Here is a 19,217-nt window from a genome sequence, read left to right on the forward strand (position 1 = left end):
AAAAAAGAGCTGCGCCGCTGACCTCGCCCTGAAACAGGAAACCGCTTCATCCTTGGGGTCTCTTCGGGCCCCGCTTTGGCGTCTGCGGAGCAGCAGGTCTGCAGTGCAGTGCAGGAGAAGCCTGTTCTGCTTTGCCAAGCGGCGAGCCCAGTTGTTTCCACCGCCACAACGCAAGCACTCCACATCGTCGATCGCGTCGCCGCACTTGGAACTGGATCCACCTCCACCATGGCCCAGGCCCAGGACCAGGAGCACCCGCTGGCGCTCTCACTGCCGCCGCCCGCCAAAGCCAAGGAGGAGGCCTCCCCTGAGCCCGAGCGCGCGCGCCGCCGCCACATGTCCAGGCTCTACGCCGAGCTCGGTGCTCAGCTCCCCGGCCTGCCCCCTCGGGTCCGTCCGTCCGTCCGCCCGCCCGCCCGTCTACATCGATTTGCTTCCTCTCTTTCTCCCCCCCCCCCCCCCCCTCCCGTTCATTCGTTCGTTCTTGGCCACGGTCTCACTCTGTACCACGCCGTGCAGGCGAGCAGGGCGCGGATCCTGGAGGACGCGATCGCCTACGTGGGGGTGCTGCGGGCCACGGTCGCGGGGCTCGAGGCGCGCGCCGCGTTCGCGAAAGCAGCGGCGACGGCGACGGCTACGCCCGCCAGCGCGGCCGAGGTGGTCGTGGCCGGGAAGGCGTCGTGCTTCGCCGTCCGCCTGCCGGTGGCGCGGCGCCGGGGCGCGCTGACGCGCGTGCTGGAGGTGTTCCGGCGGCACGGCGTGCCCGTCCTCGAGGCCACGGTCACCAGCGACGGCGGCGAGGCTGCGGTCACGGTCACCACGGCGCCTGTGCCGCCGAGATTCCTCCAGAGGATTCAAGAAGATATCAGGAGCAGCATTGCGTGATTGGTTAGATTTTCTGTTTTCTTATACAGGTCTTTTCATTATCATGGATGCATATGCATCATCATATCTATCTATCTGTTCAGAAATCAGAACAGACTGCGTGTTTCTTTTAGAATTCCTGGGGAAGAAAGCATCCTTAGGTGCAATTTTGGAGGATCCTTGTATCCCAAAAATTTTAGGCTTTGGATTTCTTATAGAGTTCCTGAGTTAGTGTTTTGTTTGGAAATGTGAATCACGAACCATTAGTCTGATCGAAGGCTTATACTTACTGACTTAAGGTGCTATCAATATAGGTATATGTTGGTTCTTCTAGTGATTTTGACTCACATTTACAATTATTTGCATGTTTCTTATATATGTATGATGTATTATCTTCAAATCTGGCTGATGGATTGTTACTGTGTATGTTTCATCGGGAGTTTGAGAATATGAGGAAGACATGGAATTGTTTGATATCCCGCCTACTTTAGTGACCTTTGCATGCAGGATGTTTGGATCCAGGGACTAAAGTTTAGGAGATATCATATCGGGTACCATATTGATTGTCACATCTGGTGTTTCGATACTAATAAGGGCAGTCCCAATGGGCTATTTATTGTGGTTTCTATCTATCTTAATTATATTGACAGCTAAGCAAAATGCTGATGTGGCACTAGAGTTAATAAAGAGAGACTGAAAATCGAAGAAATCGTTTCTTCATCAGGACTCGGCGTCCTCGCGTGGTTCAAGACAACAAGAAACGGGGAAAACACCATTGGGAAGACCTAGGTCGAGTCTTGCGGATCCGATGCTCCGCCGCCGCCTCCGCCACCTCTCCCGCCACCTCTTCCCCGCGCTCGCTATTCTCCCGCGCACTCCCTGGATCTCCCGCGCGCGCTCGTCGTATTTGTCCCACGCGCGCTCAATCCATCCCATGCGTTCAATTGCTTTCGCGGCCGTCGCTCTTCTCCAGCATGCTCAATTGCAACCCATCTCAAATCCACCCGTCCCCAATTCATCCTCCATCTTCAAGCCCCAACTCCAAGACCTAAGCCTCCTCTGTCCAAAGTTCATCCCAAATCGCTGGGAACATGAACCCCGAGGGAAGAATCTGAGCTCAAATTCTAGGCGAGGCACCGTTGCTCCAGTCGCCCGTGCTGCCATATCTGATTTGGTGGCCGATGCTCCCGCAGCCCCTGTTGATGGATCCACTTCGGCCACTAGTACTCCCGCTGCCCTGGCTGCAGCAGGATCTCCGACACTTCCAAGTCTTCAGGCCACTGGTTTCCCGGCGTGGTGGACTGGTCCATCTACAGTAGCCTCCTTCAGGCATGAATCGTCTACCATTGAAGGGTATGCTTACTTTCTAGTGTTCCAGAAATTTAACAGCAAATTTCTCCAAGTCTGGTCTTTCAATTTATAATTTTTTCACTAGTATACAACAGTCTAGTTTCTATCAACTTATTATGAATATAATAGTCTGAAAAAAACAGTGTCTCTGAAGTCTATCTCCACGCATGAATCATATACTGGTTGAAAAAAAAACAGTGTCTGTAAAGTCTATCAGTTGTCTATATCTCTAGTTGAATTTTTATTTAGTTTGCAAATTTGTCTCTATGTGTGTCAACCTTCGAGTTGTCTATTAACTGATTACGAAAAATAATAGTGTATCATTCTCCACAACATGATCATTGAAGATGAGAAGGATGTAGAGGAGGTTCTACTTGATTTGAATGAGGAGGGCGCCACATATACGGTCACTGGTGCTACAATCTCTCATGGACAAAATCCAGAGATGGAAGAAGTACTTAACAGAAATAATGCCTTACATAATCGTGAGGCGTACAAGCAACTTCAGACTGATATGATTGATCATATTTGGGAAAATTTTGGTGATTCATATAGGCAAAATAATTAGGTACATATATAATAGTAGTTTAGTCTGCATCAAATACATATGTCTCTATGTTTGTGTTTGATCTCTTTTCATACATTGTTTCTTTTTTTTCACTTGTAGATGATATTGTGAACCTGATGGCTTCTGGAGGACTGCTGCAATTTGAGAATTTTTTTTGACAGCCTGCAATTTGAGATGACGCTGTTCAACCTGATGTCGTGCAAACCGATGACCTGCAACCTGATGATGGCAGCTTACTATTTTATCTACTATAATATATTATATATCATGAACTTTAGTTATTTTGTCGCGCTACTATATGCAAACTGCCTGTCAATGGATGATGCTATGTGTTATGCAACTTTAGTTGTTTTGTTGCCCAACTGAACTACTATTTCGTTTGCAATCTGACGCTGTTCTAGGAAGTGGTTTGGCTGCCATTTGTTTGCTGAACACACGTCTCCATTTTATTTGAAATATGAGATGTTATTGTTCTAAGATTGATCGCTGCACAATTGTGGCTGCGTGTTTCTCTGCCACAGTTGATCTGCTTCTTCTAAATGCTGCATTTAATTCATTCTTTGTATTAGCACTGCTATGGAAATCATGGGTTGGGAAAGAGTAGTTTCTTGATACGGTATCCTAAACTATAGAAACTACTTGGTTTCTTCCATTGGGACTGCCCTAATAAAACTAATTATAGAAGCCGTGTCTAATTCGTGAGATGAATTTATTAAGCCTAATTAATTCATCATTAGCATATATTTACTGTAAATTAGTCTCAATCTGTGTAATTAATTTTATAATTAATCTATGTTTAATCGATAAGTTTGGTTGTGAGGTGACATTTGAGACAATGGTTTTATCGTGGGACGGTTAATGTCGCATTAAACTTAGAGGCAAAAATCCTAACTTTTTAAAACCTTGCATGGTGAGTGGACATACGAGGAAGCCAACCCTAGATGCACTAGGTAAACCTTAACTGGCATGATTGAGCATGTGCATTAATTACCAACTTGTGGGATTTGCCACTTCATGATTCTTGTGTTTGGTTAATAACTTTTTCCACGTGAAGGTCACCCTCCATTTCCATTCATCAGATAAACCGAAATACAAAAGATTGCTTTGACTAGAACAGAGGCCAAAACAATAACTAAACAACACCCTAGTCTAACCAACACACTGACTCAACAGTGGGAGACTAGGAACAGGCAACAGAGGCACAACGAAAACAACACAACCAACTACACCCAATAGAACACCTTACTACAAGTTCTAATCTATAGATCGCAAAATGGTTACTGTCCAACAAGATGCCCATATAGGAATGATTCCAAAAGAAGGTGAGGAGGTATGCAGATTGGTAGTAACACAGAGTTCGCTTCACATGTTTGGTGCTTCATCATCTTCTCCCAACTTCAGCCTCTTCTGTCCATCCGCAGATCTCTTGGAAAGAATGAGACGCGTAGCCTCCCTCAACATAGTGTTGACGCCATTGATGAGCATCACCTTATCGACCTCAGCATATGACCCTGTCCAAAAACACATCAGTACCCCTGGGATCTTAATTGAGTTTTTAATGATTTTCCCTTCAAAACAAGCTCAGTTTCGAGCATGGCCGAAATTCACCAAAGATGATATTTTTCCCATTTGGCAACCAATGCTCACACCAATTCCAGCACTGAGCCAAGAAAGATGGGATGTTATTAGCCCCAAGCACTTTGACTGTTACACCCCAAACTACTCTAGCTACAGGACAAGTAAAAAATAGGTGGTCATGTTTTTAGGCTGATCACAGAAAACACAACCAGGGTCACCAAGCCACTTTCTTTTAACCATATTGTCTTTTGTTAACACCTTGTTATTAGTCATGAGCCAGATGAAAATTTTGATTTTTTTGGGGGGAACTTTATCCTTCTAGTTTTGCTTGTGAGATGATCCAGAATCATTTATAGTTAAGAAGCTATATAAGGATTTAACAGAGAATTTCTTGTTCTTCTCCAATCTCTAGAAAACAACATCCTCAGAATCTTGTAGCGCAAAGTTATACACATCAGAGAGTATAAGATCCCAACATTGTTGCAAATCATCTATTAGCCAACATCTAAACGTTAATTAGACTAGAGCACTCTTTACCTCAAAGTAATCCTGAGCATGCAGCCTGCGGGCCTTAGGCACAACCCAAAGCACGGCTTTGAGGCCTGGCCCGAGCACGGCACGGCCCGAAAGGCAAACGTGCCCGTGTCGGCCCGAGGCCCGTAGCAGGCCGTGCTTGGGCCTTTGCCTCAGCACGTCGGGCGGCACGGCACGGCCCATGAAAAAGGGAGGGGCACGACGCGGCACGTGGCATATATAAGCGCCGCGCGCAGCCCCCCGCCCCCTGCAAACCCTAATCCTCATTCGGTCGCTCCCTCTCCCCTCGCAGCCGCAGCCGCAGGCGCTCGGGCGCTCGGCGAACCCTAATCTCCTTCCCTCGCCGCCGCCGCCGCCACCGAATCTTGCACTCCGGCAAGCTCTCCACGGTCAGATCCTGCACTCCGGCGTGGCCGTGTCGCTCCCTACCCCATCCCCAAACCCTAATCCCCTTCCCCTTCTCTCCGTCGCTCGTCTCTATTGCTCTTCTTCTCGATCTTCTCCAGAGCCGCCGAGATTCCTCCAGAGGATTCAAGAAGATATCAGGAGCAGCATTGCGTGATTGGTTAGATTTTCTGTTTTCTTATACGGGTCTTTTCATCATCATGGATGCATATGCATCATCATATCTATCTATCTGTTCAGAAATCAGAATAGACTGTGTGTTTCTTATAGAATTCCTGGGGAAGAAAGCATCCTTAGGTGCAATTTTGGAGGATCCTTGTATCCCAAAAATTTTGGGCTTTTGATTTCTTATAGAGTTCTGAAGAAAACAAATTTTGCGAGTATGTTTGTCATCTTGAGTTAGTGTTTTGTTTGGAAATGTGAATCACGAACCATTAGTCTGATCGAAGTCTTATACTTACTGACTTAAGGTGCTATCAATATAGGTATGTTGGTTCTTCCTGTGATTTTGACTCACATTTACAATTATTTGCATGTTTCTTATATATGTATGATGTATTATCTTCAAATCTGGCTGAGGATTGTTACTGTGTATGTTTCATGGGGAGTTTGAGAATATGAGGAAGACATGGAATTGTTTGATATCCCGCCTACTTTAGTGACCTTTGCACAGGTTGTTTGGATCCAGAGACTAAAGTTTAGGAGATATCATATCGGATACCATATTGATTGTCACATCTGGTGTTTCGATACTAATAATTAAACTAACTATAGAAGCCGTGACTAATTTGTGAGATAAATTTATTAAGCCTAATTAATCCATCATTAGCATATATCAAATCGACTAATTAGGTGTAGTAGATTCGTCTCGTAAATTAATCTCAATTTGTGTAATTAATTTTGTAATTAATCTATGTTTAATCGATAAGTTTGGTTGTGAGGTGGCATTGAGACAATGATTTTATGGTGGGAAGGTTAATGTCACATTAAACTCAGAGGCCCATGGGAGGCACTCCATAAAAAATTGTGAAAGTCACTAATGCGTAGATAGTGGCCATAGGAAGCGCTATATAGACACTCGTGATGAGCCAAATGTTGAAAGCGATCAGAAGGGGCTGATGAAAAGTTGAGCCCATGGATAACTTAAGAGTCCAACATGTTGGAAGAGAGCAAAATGTACTTCAATTGGTCCTATTCCCTACTTCTATCAAGGAGAAAACATCGAGATTGTTGGCCCAAGGTACACTAACTCTTTTTACTACTATATAGAGCACTTTAGAGGCAGACATTTTTTATTTTCAGTGTTGAGCACGCCGTCGGCCTCTAACCAATCATTAGTGTTATCGCTATTTATAGAGGCAGTCAGTCGTTACGTGCCTGCATGGCATTTCTCGAGACGGGCATGTTAAGATGTTTGTCTTCATTTAAACTTAAAAAACCAAAAAAATTGTCTTTCGGGGTTCAGACTGTTGGGACCGTGACGTTTAAGAGGGAGGGTAAATTAAGCAACTTAAAACAACTACCAACTATGGCCTCTAGTTTCAACCAAGTCAAAACCTATGCAAGAAATAACCAACCAAGATGTGCAACTAAGGTTTTATTAGGTGTGTTGCTATCTCTACCGCAAGAGTTATGCAACCTAGGTTCTAAACCTATCAACTGAGTTAGAAAGGTAAAGCACACAACCTAAATACACAATGTAAATGAGGAAGCTTGATTATGATCTAGATGCAAACTCCTGTCGACGACTCTGGTAATTTTAACGAGGTATCGTGAAGCTCCTCGCTTTTGCCTAGTCCTCATTTGGAGCCTCTCATAATGATGCCCTCGCAAGGGACAAGCTTCCGGTCAGACAACTCTGTGGATATCCCTTGGGCCTTCCCATGCACAAGTGGATCTTTGAGATGGCCTCTCCTGAATCGCTCGTTGCCATCTTCACTATTGAGCTTTTGACCAAACCAAAACGCTATGGTGTTGCACTGCTAGCTGGTTCCAATGCATGCTTCTCTATGAACAATAGATGCCTCTCTGCTAGGATTTGGTGGCCTATGGTCCGATGCCCTTTAGGGTTCAGTCTAATACCCTATTGAGCCCTTTTTCAACTTGTTTCTTCATGATTTTCGTGTTTTGCTTGGTTCCATTTTGTGTCTTAGACTTCTGCATGTACATATAGATCTCCGTCATAGCTCTTAATGCCTTTGATGATCCAGATCACCACTTCGCTTAAGTCCAAGTACACTTTGCATCCTTTGAACTATATCCAAAGACACTACCAAATAATATTAGTCCAAATGGTCTTGTTGATCATCAAACAACAAAATCAAACATAAATGGGCCATAGGATCAAATTTCTTACACAAACCTAAGACAATTTCAACACACACATAACACATATATCATTAAATTACAAACTCTACTGTGACTATAACTAGATAGCTATCAATTTATATCCAACATATCACTTGAGCTTATCTACCGAATCTGCTAGCCATTCAATAGTGTTTTTATCTCATAACAAATTAGGGAACAGTATTTTCAACCATGGCTTATCATCCAAGCAAACAAGGATATAATATTTTGGCTACTAAATAAATGATGAAATTTTTTTAATAATAAACTTTTAAATCTTGTCAAGTACTACAACTTTGATATAAGTTATGTTTCCATCAAAGATGTAGATTCCGCCACTACAACTTTAGTATTAACTATGTGAACATTCAAGGTTGTTTAGAAATTAAAATTTTTGAATTCATAATCTTTGAACCTAAAACACATATTCAAGACTAAATGACTTTAAAGAAAAAAGCTTTTCAACTATAAAGCTTTAGACTATATTGAGAACTACAACTTTGTATAGACCGTGTCAACATCCTAGGTTGTTTAAAAAATTTTACATTTCAAATTTCAAAATCTGTGAACCTAAAACATATTTTGGAGTTAAATAGTTTCCAATATCAGCTACAAGGTATTAGTCATATTGAGGGCTAAAATTTTGGTATAAAGTTTGTCTTTATCAGAGTTCATATGAAAACTTTATGAATAATTTTTAGATGCAAATATTAATATAGACTGGCATCTTAAGGAATCCACCTAAAAATTAATTTTTAGAGACAAATGCTTACAATGTGTTCCTAGGCATCTTAAGATGCATCTAGTAATTTCTAGAAACTTGGGCCTGAAAGAGCATCTAGGCCCCTAATGATTTCGGTGATTAATGACAATGTGATTACTGTGACTAACGTGTGTTTTTCAGAGGCAAAGTCATTAGTGAGGTCATGGTAATAGGTACTCGATGAACAGGGACGTACATGCCTACTTAATAGTGGAAATCATTTCGGTTTTCAAAGGATGGATGGACATCGTCAAGACTAGACTAGGTCTAAGTGCCATATGGTGAAGAAGGGCACTTAGAGTAGTTTAGGACTTTGTTTTCCTTTGACCGTACTATTAAGAGGGGCTTTGATCTAGTAGCTTGACTTAGGCAAGGCTTTAGGTTTAGGTGTGGTGCACACTTGGTAAACCTAGCACTAGGCAGCTCAGAGATAGTCCTTAGATCGAGAGGAACTAACTTCGTTTTGGAACGGTTGCGTTTCGACGAAGTTAGGGTGCCTAAGTAGGCACCGGACGCTGCACCAGATGCTCTGTGAGTGCGTCCGGTGAGGTCCCTAGCCGTTGGAGAGTTTTGGTGCCTAGGGTTAGGCATGGAACGCTGGCACCAGACTCACCGGGCAGAGTCCGGTCCCATACCCATGGAGGTTGTAAACCTTCCCCCAGCACCGGACGCTAGCACCGGACGCACCGGGTAGCGTCCGGTCTCAAACTCAGGGAGTTTGTAAAACTCCCCGGAGCACAGGACGGTGCCACCGGACGCTAGGAAGTAGCGTCCAGTGACCTGTCAGAGACAGTACAGTTAGCCGTTGAAGTGTAACCAGACGCTCGGTGCAGAGCGTCCGGTGCAACATCAACAGCGTCCGGTGACCCCGTTTTCAGTGGAAAACGGTTGGCTAACCTTTGGACTTCGTGGGGTGTATTTATACTCCTCGACCTCGTCTATGAGAGGTCTCTTGCCCATTTGAACATTTGAGAAACTTGTTGTGGAGCAAGAGAGTAGCAAGAGCCTAGAGAGGATTGAGATTTGAGTGATTTCTTGTGAGAATCCTTCTATAGTTGAATTCCAAGAGTCAAGTGTGCATCCACCACTCTCTAGTGCCTTGTTTGGGTCAAGTGAGAGTTCTTTGCTTGTTACTCTTGGTGATCGCCATCACCTAGACGGTTTGGTGGTGATTGGAGGCACGAAGACCGCCCGGAGTTCTTGTGGTTGGCTCGTGTCAAGCTTGTGAGCGGTTTTGGGCGATTCACCGCGACGGAGTGTCGAAGAATCAGCTTGTAGAGATTACTTGGTCCTTGCGCGGACCAAGGGGGAGCAAGACCCTTGCGCGGGTGCTCCAACGAGGACTAGTGGAGAGTGGCAACTCTCCGATACCTCAGCAAAACATCGCCGAGCACTTTATTCCACTACTCCTTTACTTTCTAGCATTTACTTTGCGTTTTTACATTCTTAGAATTGCCATGCTAGAATAGGCTTGGAACTAGGCTGCAGAACTTTTATCCGGTAGCTCTCTAGTCACACTAGGCACAAGGGGTTGAATTGGAGCTTATAGGTTGCTTAAATTTTTAGAGAAGCCCAATTCACCCCCCTCTTGGGCATCTTGATCCTTTCAGATGGTATCAGAGCCTAGTGCTCATTATTTAGGCTTCACCGCCTAGAGAAAGATGTCTAACGGGGATGGACCACCACCCATGTTCGATGGGGATGACTTCTCGTATTGGAAAATATGAATGGAGTCATACCTTGAGGCATGTGACTCAAAGTGCCTAAAAGCCACGACCGAAGGGTTTACCCCTCCGGCAAAAGACGCCGTTCTTACTCCACAAGAACAAGAGAACGAGAAGTGGAATGCAAAGGCCAAAAACCACATCTTTAGAGGTCTTTGCAAAGAGGCGTTCAACCGCGTTCGGAACCATAAAACCGCCCATGCTCTATGGAAGGAACTTTGTGCGCTCCATGAGAGATCAAAGAGTGAACGCGAGGAACGCTATCACTTAGTGATGAACAAGCTTAATACATTTGAAATGCTTCCTAAAGAAAATGCTAATGAAATGTATTCTCGCTTGAATGTGATTGTAGAGGAGCTTAATGGACTTGGGCTCACTCAAATGAGTGCGGCGGATGTCGCAAGGAAGATACTATGTGTGCTTCCCATTGAGAAATATGGGCACATAGTAACCGTGCTTCATCAAGGCGATCTCTCCACCGCTACACCAATGGCCATATTGGGGAAGATCAATGCTCATGAGATGTATATACACATGAACCCCCAAGATGGCTCCTCATCGGCCAAGAAGGAGAAGAAGGACTTGGCCCTCAAAGCTTCTCACAAGGGCAAAGCCAAGAAGATTGAAGTTGAGTCATCAACTTCAAGCGATGATGATGCATCTATTGCCCTCTTGGTGAGAAGAACCACCAAGATGTTGAAGAAGCTCAACAGGAATGGAGTCAACTTTGACTCCAAGAAGAAGAAGTTCTTCACAACTAGCAAGAGAAAGCCCATCTCTGAGATGGATTGCTACAATTGTGGTGAACTTGGTCATCTTGCTCATCAATGTCCATAGCCCAAGAAGGACAAGTACAAGAAGAAGAACAAAGAGCAAGATGATTCAAGTGATGATGAGAAGAATGACAAGAAGCCATACAAGAAGAAAGGTGGCAAGAAGAAGGAGTACCACAAGAAGAAGAATGGCAAGGCCTACATTGTTGGTGATTGGCTCACCGACATTGAGAGCTCAAGTGGTGACTCCTTTGGCAATGAAAGTGATGATGAGAAGGTTGCCGCCATTGCTATCGATGCTTCATCACCATCATCTTCACCACCATCTACATCCTCTACACACCTATGTCTCATGGCTAAGGGTGACCGGAAGGTACAAAGTGAGGATGAGTGTAGTGAAAGTGATAGTGAATATGAATCACCTTGTTATGATGAACTTGTAAAATTGCTAAACAAATACACAAAAGTCATAAGAAAGACTAGAAGTGAAAATAAAAAGCTTGAACTTGAAAATGAAACACTTCTAGCAAAACTTAAATCTAGTGATGAGCTTAGAGTTCAAAATGAGGTCATGACCACTAAGCTCAAGGAGCTCAAACTCTCTTTAAAAGAGCTCAGAGAAAAACATGATAAACTTGAAAGTGTTCATGATGAGCTTATCACTAGATATAGAGCAATGAAAGAAGAACTAGCAACTCTAAAAGCAAACTATGACAACCTTGAAATAGCTTATGAACTTGCAATTGATGAAACACATGTTGCTACTAACCATGTTGCTAAGCTTGATGTAGCCACATCTTGTGATGACTTACTTGTGGAGAGCACAAGCAAATGTGTTGATTGCAAGGGCAAGAAAGTGGTAGTGGCCGAGAGCTATGAGGACACTATCGAGCTCAAGGAAGAAGTTGTCATGCTCAAGAAAGAGTTGCAAGAGCAAGCCAAGCACAAAACGATTGTAATTGAGTCACTTGATCAAGACAAGAAGCTTGCATATGAGAACAAGTTACTCAAGGAAGAGAATCAATATCTCAAGCTTGGTTTGATGTATGACAAACAAGAAGAAGATGAGACATTCATCTTAGATGAGTTAGCTAGCAACAATGACCCAATCATCAAGAAGCTAACTCAAGAAAATAGCAAGCTCAAGAAAGAGAAGGAACATCTAACCAAGGGGTTAGCAAAGTTCACAAAAGGGAAGGACATTCAAAGTGAGAATTTTATGAACACCGTCATGAAGATGGACAAGAGTGGGATTGGCTACAAGGCTCATCAAACAAAGCTCATCAAGTCACTAGCCACATGATCAACCAAGCAAGCCAAAGCCAAGAGATGCTTTGAATGTGGTCAAGAAGGACACTTTGCTCATGAGTGTAAGGCACCACTACCACCACCCTTGCCCAAGCATGCAAGACCATTTGCCTTCAATGCCCACTACATTGTATGGAAAGACAAGAGTGGCAAGGTTAAGGTTAGCATCATGGGGCCGCCCAACAAGCAAAGGACAAAGAAGATTTGGGTGCCAAAGCAACTAGTAGAGAAGGTCAAGGGCCCTAAGCAAATGTGGGTCCCTAAATCTCAAGCTTGATCTCTTATGTGTAGGTGAACTTCAAGACCGGTGGATCACATTGGGTAATTGATAGTGGTTGCACTCAACATATGACCGGAGATCCTCGGATGTTCACCTCACTTGATGAAGATGTTGACAACCAAGAGAAGATCACATTTGGTGACAATTCAAAAGGCAAGGTCAAGGGTCTAGGAAAAGTTGCAATATCAAATGACAACTCCATCACCAATGTGCTCTATGTGCAATCATTGAGTTTCAATTTGCTCTCGGTTGGACAACTTTGTGATCTTGGTTTTGAATGCTTATTCAAGAAGAAAGAAGTAATAGTGCCAAGGAGAATGACAATGAAATGGTATTCAAAGGCTTCTGACACAACAACTTATATGTAGTTGATTTCTCATCCGATGAAGTTGATGTCAAGACTTGCTTATTCACCAAGACCTCACTTGGGTGAATTGTGGCATAGAAGGTTAGCACATGTTGGAATGGGCACACTCAAGAAGTTGATGAAGAAAGAATTGATTAGAGACTTGAAGGATGTGACATTTGAAAAAGACAAGCTTTGTAGTGCATGTCGAGCCGGCAAGCAAGTTGCAAACACTCATCCAACCAAGGCCTATCTCTCTACTTCAAGAGTGCTTGAGCTACTCCACATGGATTTGTTTGGACCAACCACATATGCTAGTCTTGGAGGCAACAAATATTGCTTGGTCATAGTTGATGATTACTCCCGGTACACTTGGACATTCTTCTTGCAAGACAAGGCCGAAGTTGCATCAATATTCAAGAAGTTTGCAAAGAATGCCCAAAATCAATTTGATGTCAAGATCAAGAAGATTAGGAGTGATAATGGCAAAGAATTTGACAACACCAACATTGAAGAATATTGTGATGAAGTTGGAATCAAACATGAGTTCTCCTCAACATACACACCACAACAAAATGGGGTTGTAGAAAGAAAGAATCGGACATTGATCACCTTGGCAAGAACAATGCTAGATGAGTACAACACTTCGGAGAAGATGTGGGCCGAGGCAGTCAACACCGCATGCTATGCATCAAACCGACTCTTTCCTCACAAGTTCCTAGAGAAGACAACATATGAGTTGCTCATTGGGAAGAAGGGCGATGTCTCATTCTTTAGAGTGTTTGGGTGCAAATGCTACATCTACAAGAAGCGCCAACACTTGGGCAAGTTCCAAAGAAGATGTGACATTGGCTACTTGGTTGGCTATTCATCAAAGTCCAAGGCATATAGGGTCTTTAACCATGCCACAAACATGGTTGAAGAAACATTTGATGTTGAATTTGATGAAACTAATGGCTCCCAAGGAGCATGTGATAATCTTGATGATGTAGGTGGTGAACTATTGAGGGATGCCATGAAGAACATGCCGGTGGGAGACATCAAGCCAAAAGAAGATGATGATATGCAAGTCATTGAGCCACCATCCACCTCACATGTACCACAAGATGAAGACAAGGATGTGAGAGATGCTCATGAAGACACCCAAGTCACTCATGAGCAAGCGGTGGCACTAGCACACGATATTGATGCCCCCCAAGCAACCCCTCAAGTGGCGCCAAGAAGATCATCACATCTCCTCCAAGATCACTCTCAAGATCTCATCATCGGGAGTCCATCACGTGGTGTAACTACACGCTCTAGACATGCTTTATTTATTGAACATCACGCTTTTGTGTCTCTTGAAGATGAACCAAAGACTATAGAGGAAGCTCTTCGTGATGCGGATTGGATCATTGCCATGCAAGAGGAGTTGAACAACTTCTTTCGCAACCAAGTATGGACACTTGAAGAGCGACCCAAAGATGCAAGGCTGATTGGAACAAAGTGGGTCTTCCGGAACAAGAAGGATGATCAAGGCAAAGTGGTGCGCAACAAGGCAGGGCTCGTGGCAAAAGGCTTTTCACAAGTGGAAGATCTTGACTTCGGTGAAACCTTTGCACCGGTGGCAAGACTTGAAGCAATCTATATCCTACTTGCATATGCATCTAGTCATGATATCAAGTTGTTTCAAATGGATGGGAAAAGTGCTTTTTTGAATGGTTATATTAATGAGCTTGTCTATGTTGAGCAACCCCCCGGTTTTGAAGACCCTAGGTACCCCAAGCATGTCTACCGGTTGTCCAAGGCTCTCTATGGTCTCAAGCAAGCTCCTAGAGCTTGGTATGAGAGGCTTAGGGACTTCCTTATTGAGAAGGGCTTCAAGATTGGGAAAGTTGACACAACACTCTTCACCAAGAAAATGAATGGGGAAATCTTCATTTGCCAAGTTTATGTTGATGATATTATTTTTGGCTCTACTAATAAAGATTTTTGCAAGAAATTTGGTGATTTGATGTCCAAGGAGTCTGAGATGTCCATGATTGGCGAGCTATCCTTCTTCCTAGGATTTCAAGTCAAGCAAATAAAGGAAGGGGTCTTCATCTCTCAAGAGAAGTACACTCAAGATCTTCTCAAGAGGTTCAAGATGATGGATTGCAAGCCAATCAAGACTCCCATGGCATCAAATGGGCATCTCGACTTAGATGAGGAAGGTAACCCAATTGACAAGACTCTCTATCGTTCCATGATAGGTAGTCTACTCTACCTCACCGCATCTAGGCCCGATATCATGTTTAGTGTGTGTATGTGTGCTAGATATCAAGCAATGCCTATAGAATCTCACTTGATTGCCGTCAAGAGAATTCTTAGGTATCTAAAATACACACCTTGCCTAGGCTTGTGGTATCCCAAAGGTGTGAGATTTCGACTTGTAGGCTATTCCGATTCGGATTATGCCGGGTGTCGGATTGAAAGAAAAAGCACATCCGGAGGGTGCCACTTCCTAGGTAGATCACTTGTCTCTTGGATGTCAAAGAAACAAAATAGTATTGCTTTGTCAACGGTCGAGGCGGAATACATTGCCGCCGGTGCTTGTTGTGCACAAACACTCTACATGAAACAAACTTTGCTAGACTATGAAGTAGTACTAGACAAAGTACCTTTGTTGTGTGACAATGAAAGTGCCGTAAAACTTGCTAACAACCCGGTTCAACACACCCGCACAAAACACATTGACATCCGCCACCACTTCCTTAGGGATCATGTTGCTAAAGGTGACATATCTCTAGAGAATGTGGGAACGGAAAATCAATTGGCGGATATCTTTACAAAACCCCTAGATGAAGCTAGGTTTTGTATGTTGAGAAATGAACTTAATGTGCTTGATCTCTCTAACTTCTCTAAAAAATGAAGTTGTGTGTTGACCTTGTAAACTAAAATACAAAAAGAATTGTGTGTAGGGCTTGTCTAACATGGTTAAGATAACCCCGTTGTGTGTGTGAAAAAGCTTAACCTTGGATCAAACTTGACAAGCATTAGTTTACTTTCAAGTATTGCATTTCACCTCATTTCATATGCATGATTGTTAGTTGACCGTTTCTTTTTAGTTTTGTTTTTGAGCATCCGCTGTGTTCGTCCATAGATAGGGAGAGCATTCAAAGCTCTTTATGATTTAAAACCCCTAGCTTTATGGCCATGCGATGCTCCTTGGCGATTTCACTTGACTATTTTCATAAAAACTACTAAGCCTAAGGCTAAATATTTGTGAAAATTTGAGGGTTTGAGAGAGGTCACTCATACCAGTTCCACTTAGTGCTTATTTGAGTCTCTTTGAAGGTGGAACTTGGTTGGGTAAAAGTCGGACGAGGTTCTAAGTAGAAAAAGGTGCAGAGGTGCACCGGACGCTGCTTCGGTGCGTTCGGTGTGGTGAGTCTGCTGGACAGCACTCACCGGATGCAGGAATAGTGTCCCTGTAGCGTCCGGTGAGGTGCGTCCGGTGCTCAGCCAGGCATGCCCGGGGGCACCGGACGCTAAGGCCAGCGTTCGGTGGCCATCGTCCGGTGCTCGGCCGAATTAAAACACTCTATGTGTTTTAGTCCGGTGGTCACCGGACGCGTCCGGTGCCACATTATGAGCGTCCGGTGACCCCGCGTCCAGCGCATAAAACCCGCGTGTGGCTCCTCTCGGCTGGGCAGTTTTCCATCTCGCGTTCTCGCCCAGCAGCGCCGTGCCCTAGCCCCAGTCGCTCGATGAATCGCCGCCATCAAGATCTTCGTTTCCTCCGACGAGTTGCTCCCTCCTAAAAGCCCTAGTTTGGTTTTGGATAATTGATGAAACCCTAGTACTAACCTCTATGCTAAGTGTGTGTAGACTTAATGAGGTTGGTACATGCCAAGTGATGGAGCAAGTGATGATCATGATGATGATGGTGATGACCACAAGATGATCAAGTGCTCAACGTGGAAAAGAAGAAAGAGAAAAACAAAACCCTATAGAGATCAAGGCAAAGGTATTGCTTAGGGTTTTGGTTTTGGTGATCAAGACACCATAGAGGGTGTGATCACATTTAGGATAGATAGCCGTACTATAAAGAGGGGAATTCTTTGGCTAAGCGGTTATCGAGTGCCACTAGGTGTCATTGTTCTTGTGCATGCATTTAGAACCTAGTGAGCTAACTTAACTCGTTCGAAGAAAATGATTGTGAAAATGCTAACACACGTGCACTTGTTGGTACACACGTTGTGGTGTTGGCACACTTTGAGAAGGAGGTGGAGTTTCAAGGGTAGAGAGAGGATGGGTTCCTCTCTCCCTCCCGCCGAGCTTGCTCGGCGGGATTCGGCGCTTTTCGAGAAAATGAAGTGCATATTTTCTATTGCGCCGGTGGGAAATTTGGAGTTTTCGCGGGAGTGTTTCTCGCTGAGAAAACACTCACCGGACGCTAGCTTCTGGAGCACCGGACGCTGCGTCTGAGCGTCCGGTGCAGATAGTGCCTGGCCCAGCTAGGGTAAGGCACCGGACGACAGGCACCAGACGCTGGCTTGAGCGTCCGGTGGTGCGCGTCCGGTGTGCGGGCGTTTTGCGACTCTCTCTGCGCATGGGTCCGGTGAGCACCAGACGCTACCGGTGCTTAGCGTCCGGTGACCCTGCGAGTTTGCGGAGCTCTCTGCGCATGAGTCCGGTGTGCACCGGACGCATCCGGTGCTAACTTGTTCAGCGTCCGTTGCACTGCAGGTGACCATTAGATTCTGACACACGGCTGACGTTGGAGCACCGGACGCTGAGTCTGAGCGTCCGGTGCCCCTTTAAGAGCGTCCGGTGACCCCGTATTTCGCCCAAGAAGTTTGATATGGATGATGCAAAATCGATTAGCACTCCAATGGGAACAAATGGAAGCCTAGATAGTAATACAAGTGGAAATATGGTGGATCAAAAGTTATATCGGTCTATGATTGGAAGCCTACTCTATGTGACCGCATCAAGACCGGATGTCATGTTTAGTGTATGCATGCGTGCAAGATTTCAAGCCTCACCAAGAGAAAGTCATTTGAAAGCAATAAAGAGAATATTGAGGTATTTGAAGCATACACAAAATGTTGGAATCAACAGAGGCCCAACTACTCATGTAATTATCAAGGTAACAATTCTTACAACAATAATAATAATTTTCCATCTTTGAGAGAGTTAGTGTCTAATCAAGGAAAGCTAATGGATAACCTATCTAAGAAATTGGCATCTAATGATAAAATGCTAGAAAATATAAATAATAGAATGGATAATTTCTCTACTGCCATCAAGAATCAAATTAGCTTTAATAAAATGATTGAATCTCAGTTAAATCAAATATCTGCTGCTGTTCCTACTACTAACCCCGGTATACCATCACAACCGGAAGGATTAGATCTGCAAATCTTGTAGACATGTTTGATGCAGGTAATTGGAGTAACCCCGTTACTGAATTCTCTACTGACCTTCTGCCGGTCAAGAGAGGCGATCCAGGACGCCCCGTCATCCCGATCTCCATCGGCACGGTGGACGTCCCAGAAGCACTCTGCGACTTTGGCTCTAGCGTCAACATTATACCCAGGGTACTCTATGAGAAATTCTTTACATATCCTTTATTAGAGACAACCATGTGTTTGCAGTTTGCAGATCAGACGATAAGTTTTCCAAAAGGAATATTGAAGAACCTTTGCGTCCGAGTTGGTATCTTGTATGCCCCAGCAGACTTCGTAGTGGTAGAGACCGGAAATGATGAGAGGGCACCCATCATCTTAGGGAGGCCATTCTTGAACACCACGGGAGCTATCATATACGCTAGTGCTGCCAAGATCAGTTTCTACATCAAAGGGAAGAAGGAGACATTTTTCTTCAAGAACAAGACTACACAAATTCCAGATCAATCCAGACGTGAATCAAGGAAGAGGACCAACAGGAGGAACAGGAACAAGCAAGTGTGGACCGAGTCAGCTAAGATGGTCACTGTAGTTCATGGAGGCCAAGATCACCAACTTAAGTCACCATTTTTGATCAAGAAGGATGACCCAGGAATGCCAAGCATTTACTGCTCCATAAATGGATACAACTTCTACAAGACGACTTGTGACACCGGATCGGACATCAACATAATGGCCGCAGTCACCTATCGGCTCTTGTTCGGAACCATGCCCCTAAAACCAACATACATTCAGCTCCAGATGGTAGATCAGACATTTCGAGAAGTTAAAGGAATAGTAACTGATGTCCCAGTCAAAATAGACGATCATTTTGTCTACACAGACTTTCCGGTTATTGACATGGGAGAAGACGAGTATGATCCACCCATCATCCTTGGAAGACCGTTCCTCAGCACCGTTAAAGCAATCATCTACATTGGAACTGGAGAAGTCCTTATGCACT

General features: G+C 44.2%; 1 protein-coding gene across 6 annotated transcripts; it reads left to right on the forward strand.

The window, feature by feature from the left end:
- On the forward strand, nt 1-3,214 carry LOC110429645 (transcription factor bHLH95-like). 6 transcript variants are annotated; one of them, XR_002446748.1, is made up of 4 exons: nt 2-390; nt 520-888; nt 1,589-2,217; nt 2,882-3,214. XR_002446748.1 is itself a non-coding variant. In XM_021445901.1 (3 exons), exons 1-2 carry the CDS (start codon nt 229-231, stop codon nt 883-885), a joined length of 528 nt encoding a protein of 175 aa, XP_021301576.1. In that variant the 5' UTR covers nt 1-228; the 3' UTR covers nt 886-888; nt 2,882-3,214. The 6 variants fall into 6 exon arrangements, 2 of the variants coding, with proteins under 2 accessions (XP_021301576.1, XP_021301575.1); XM_021445901.1 differs by lacking the exon at nt 1,589-2,217 and having other exon boundaries at nt 1-390; XR_002446751.1 differs by lacking the exons at nt 2-390; nt 520-888 and adding an exon at nt 2,531-2,782 and having other exon boundaries at nt 920-2,217.

Source organism: Sorghum bicolor, chromosome 8 (genome assembly GCF_000003195.3).
Source record: "Sorghum bicolor cultivar BTx623 chromosome 8, Sorghum_bicolor_NCBIv3, whole genome shotgun sequence".
Taxonomy (NCBI): Eukaryota; Viridiplantae; Streptophyta; class Magnoliopsida; order Poales; family Poaceae; genus Sorghum; species Sorghum bicolor.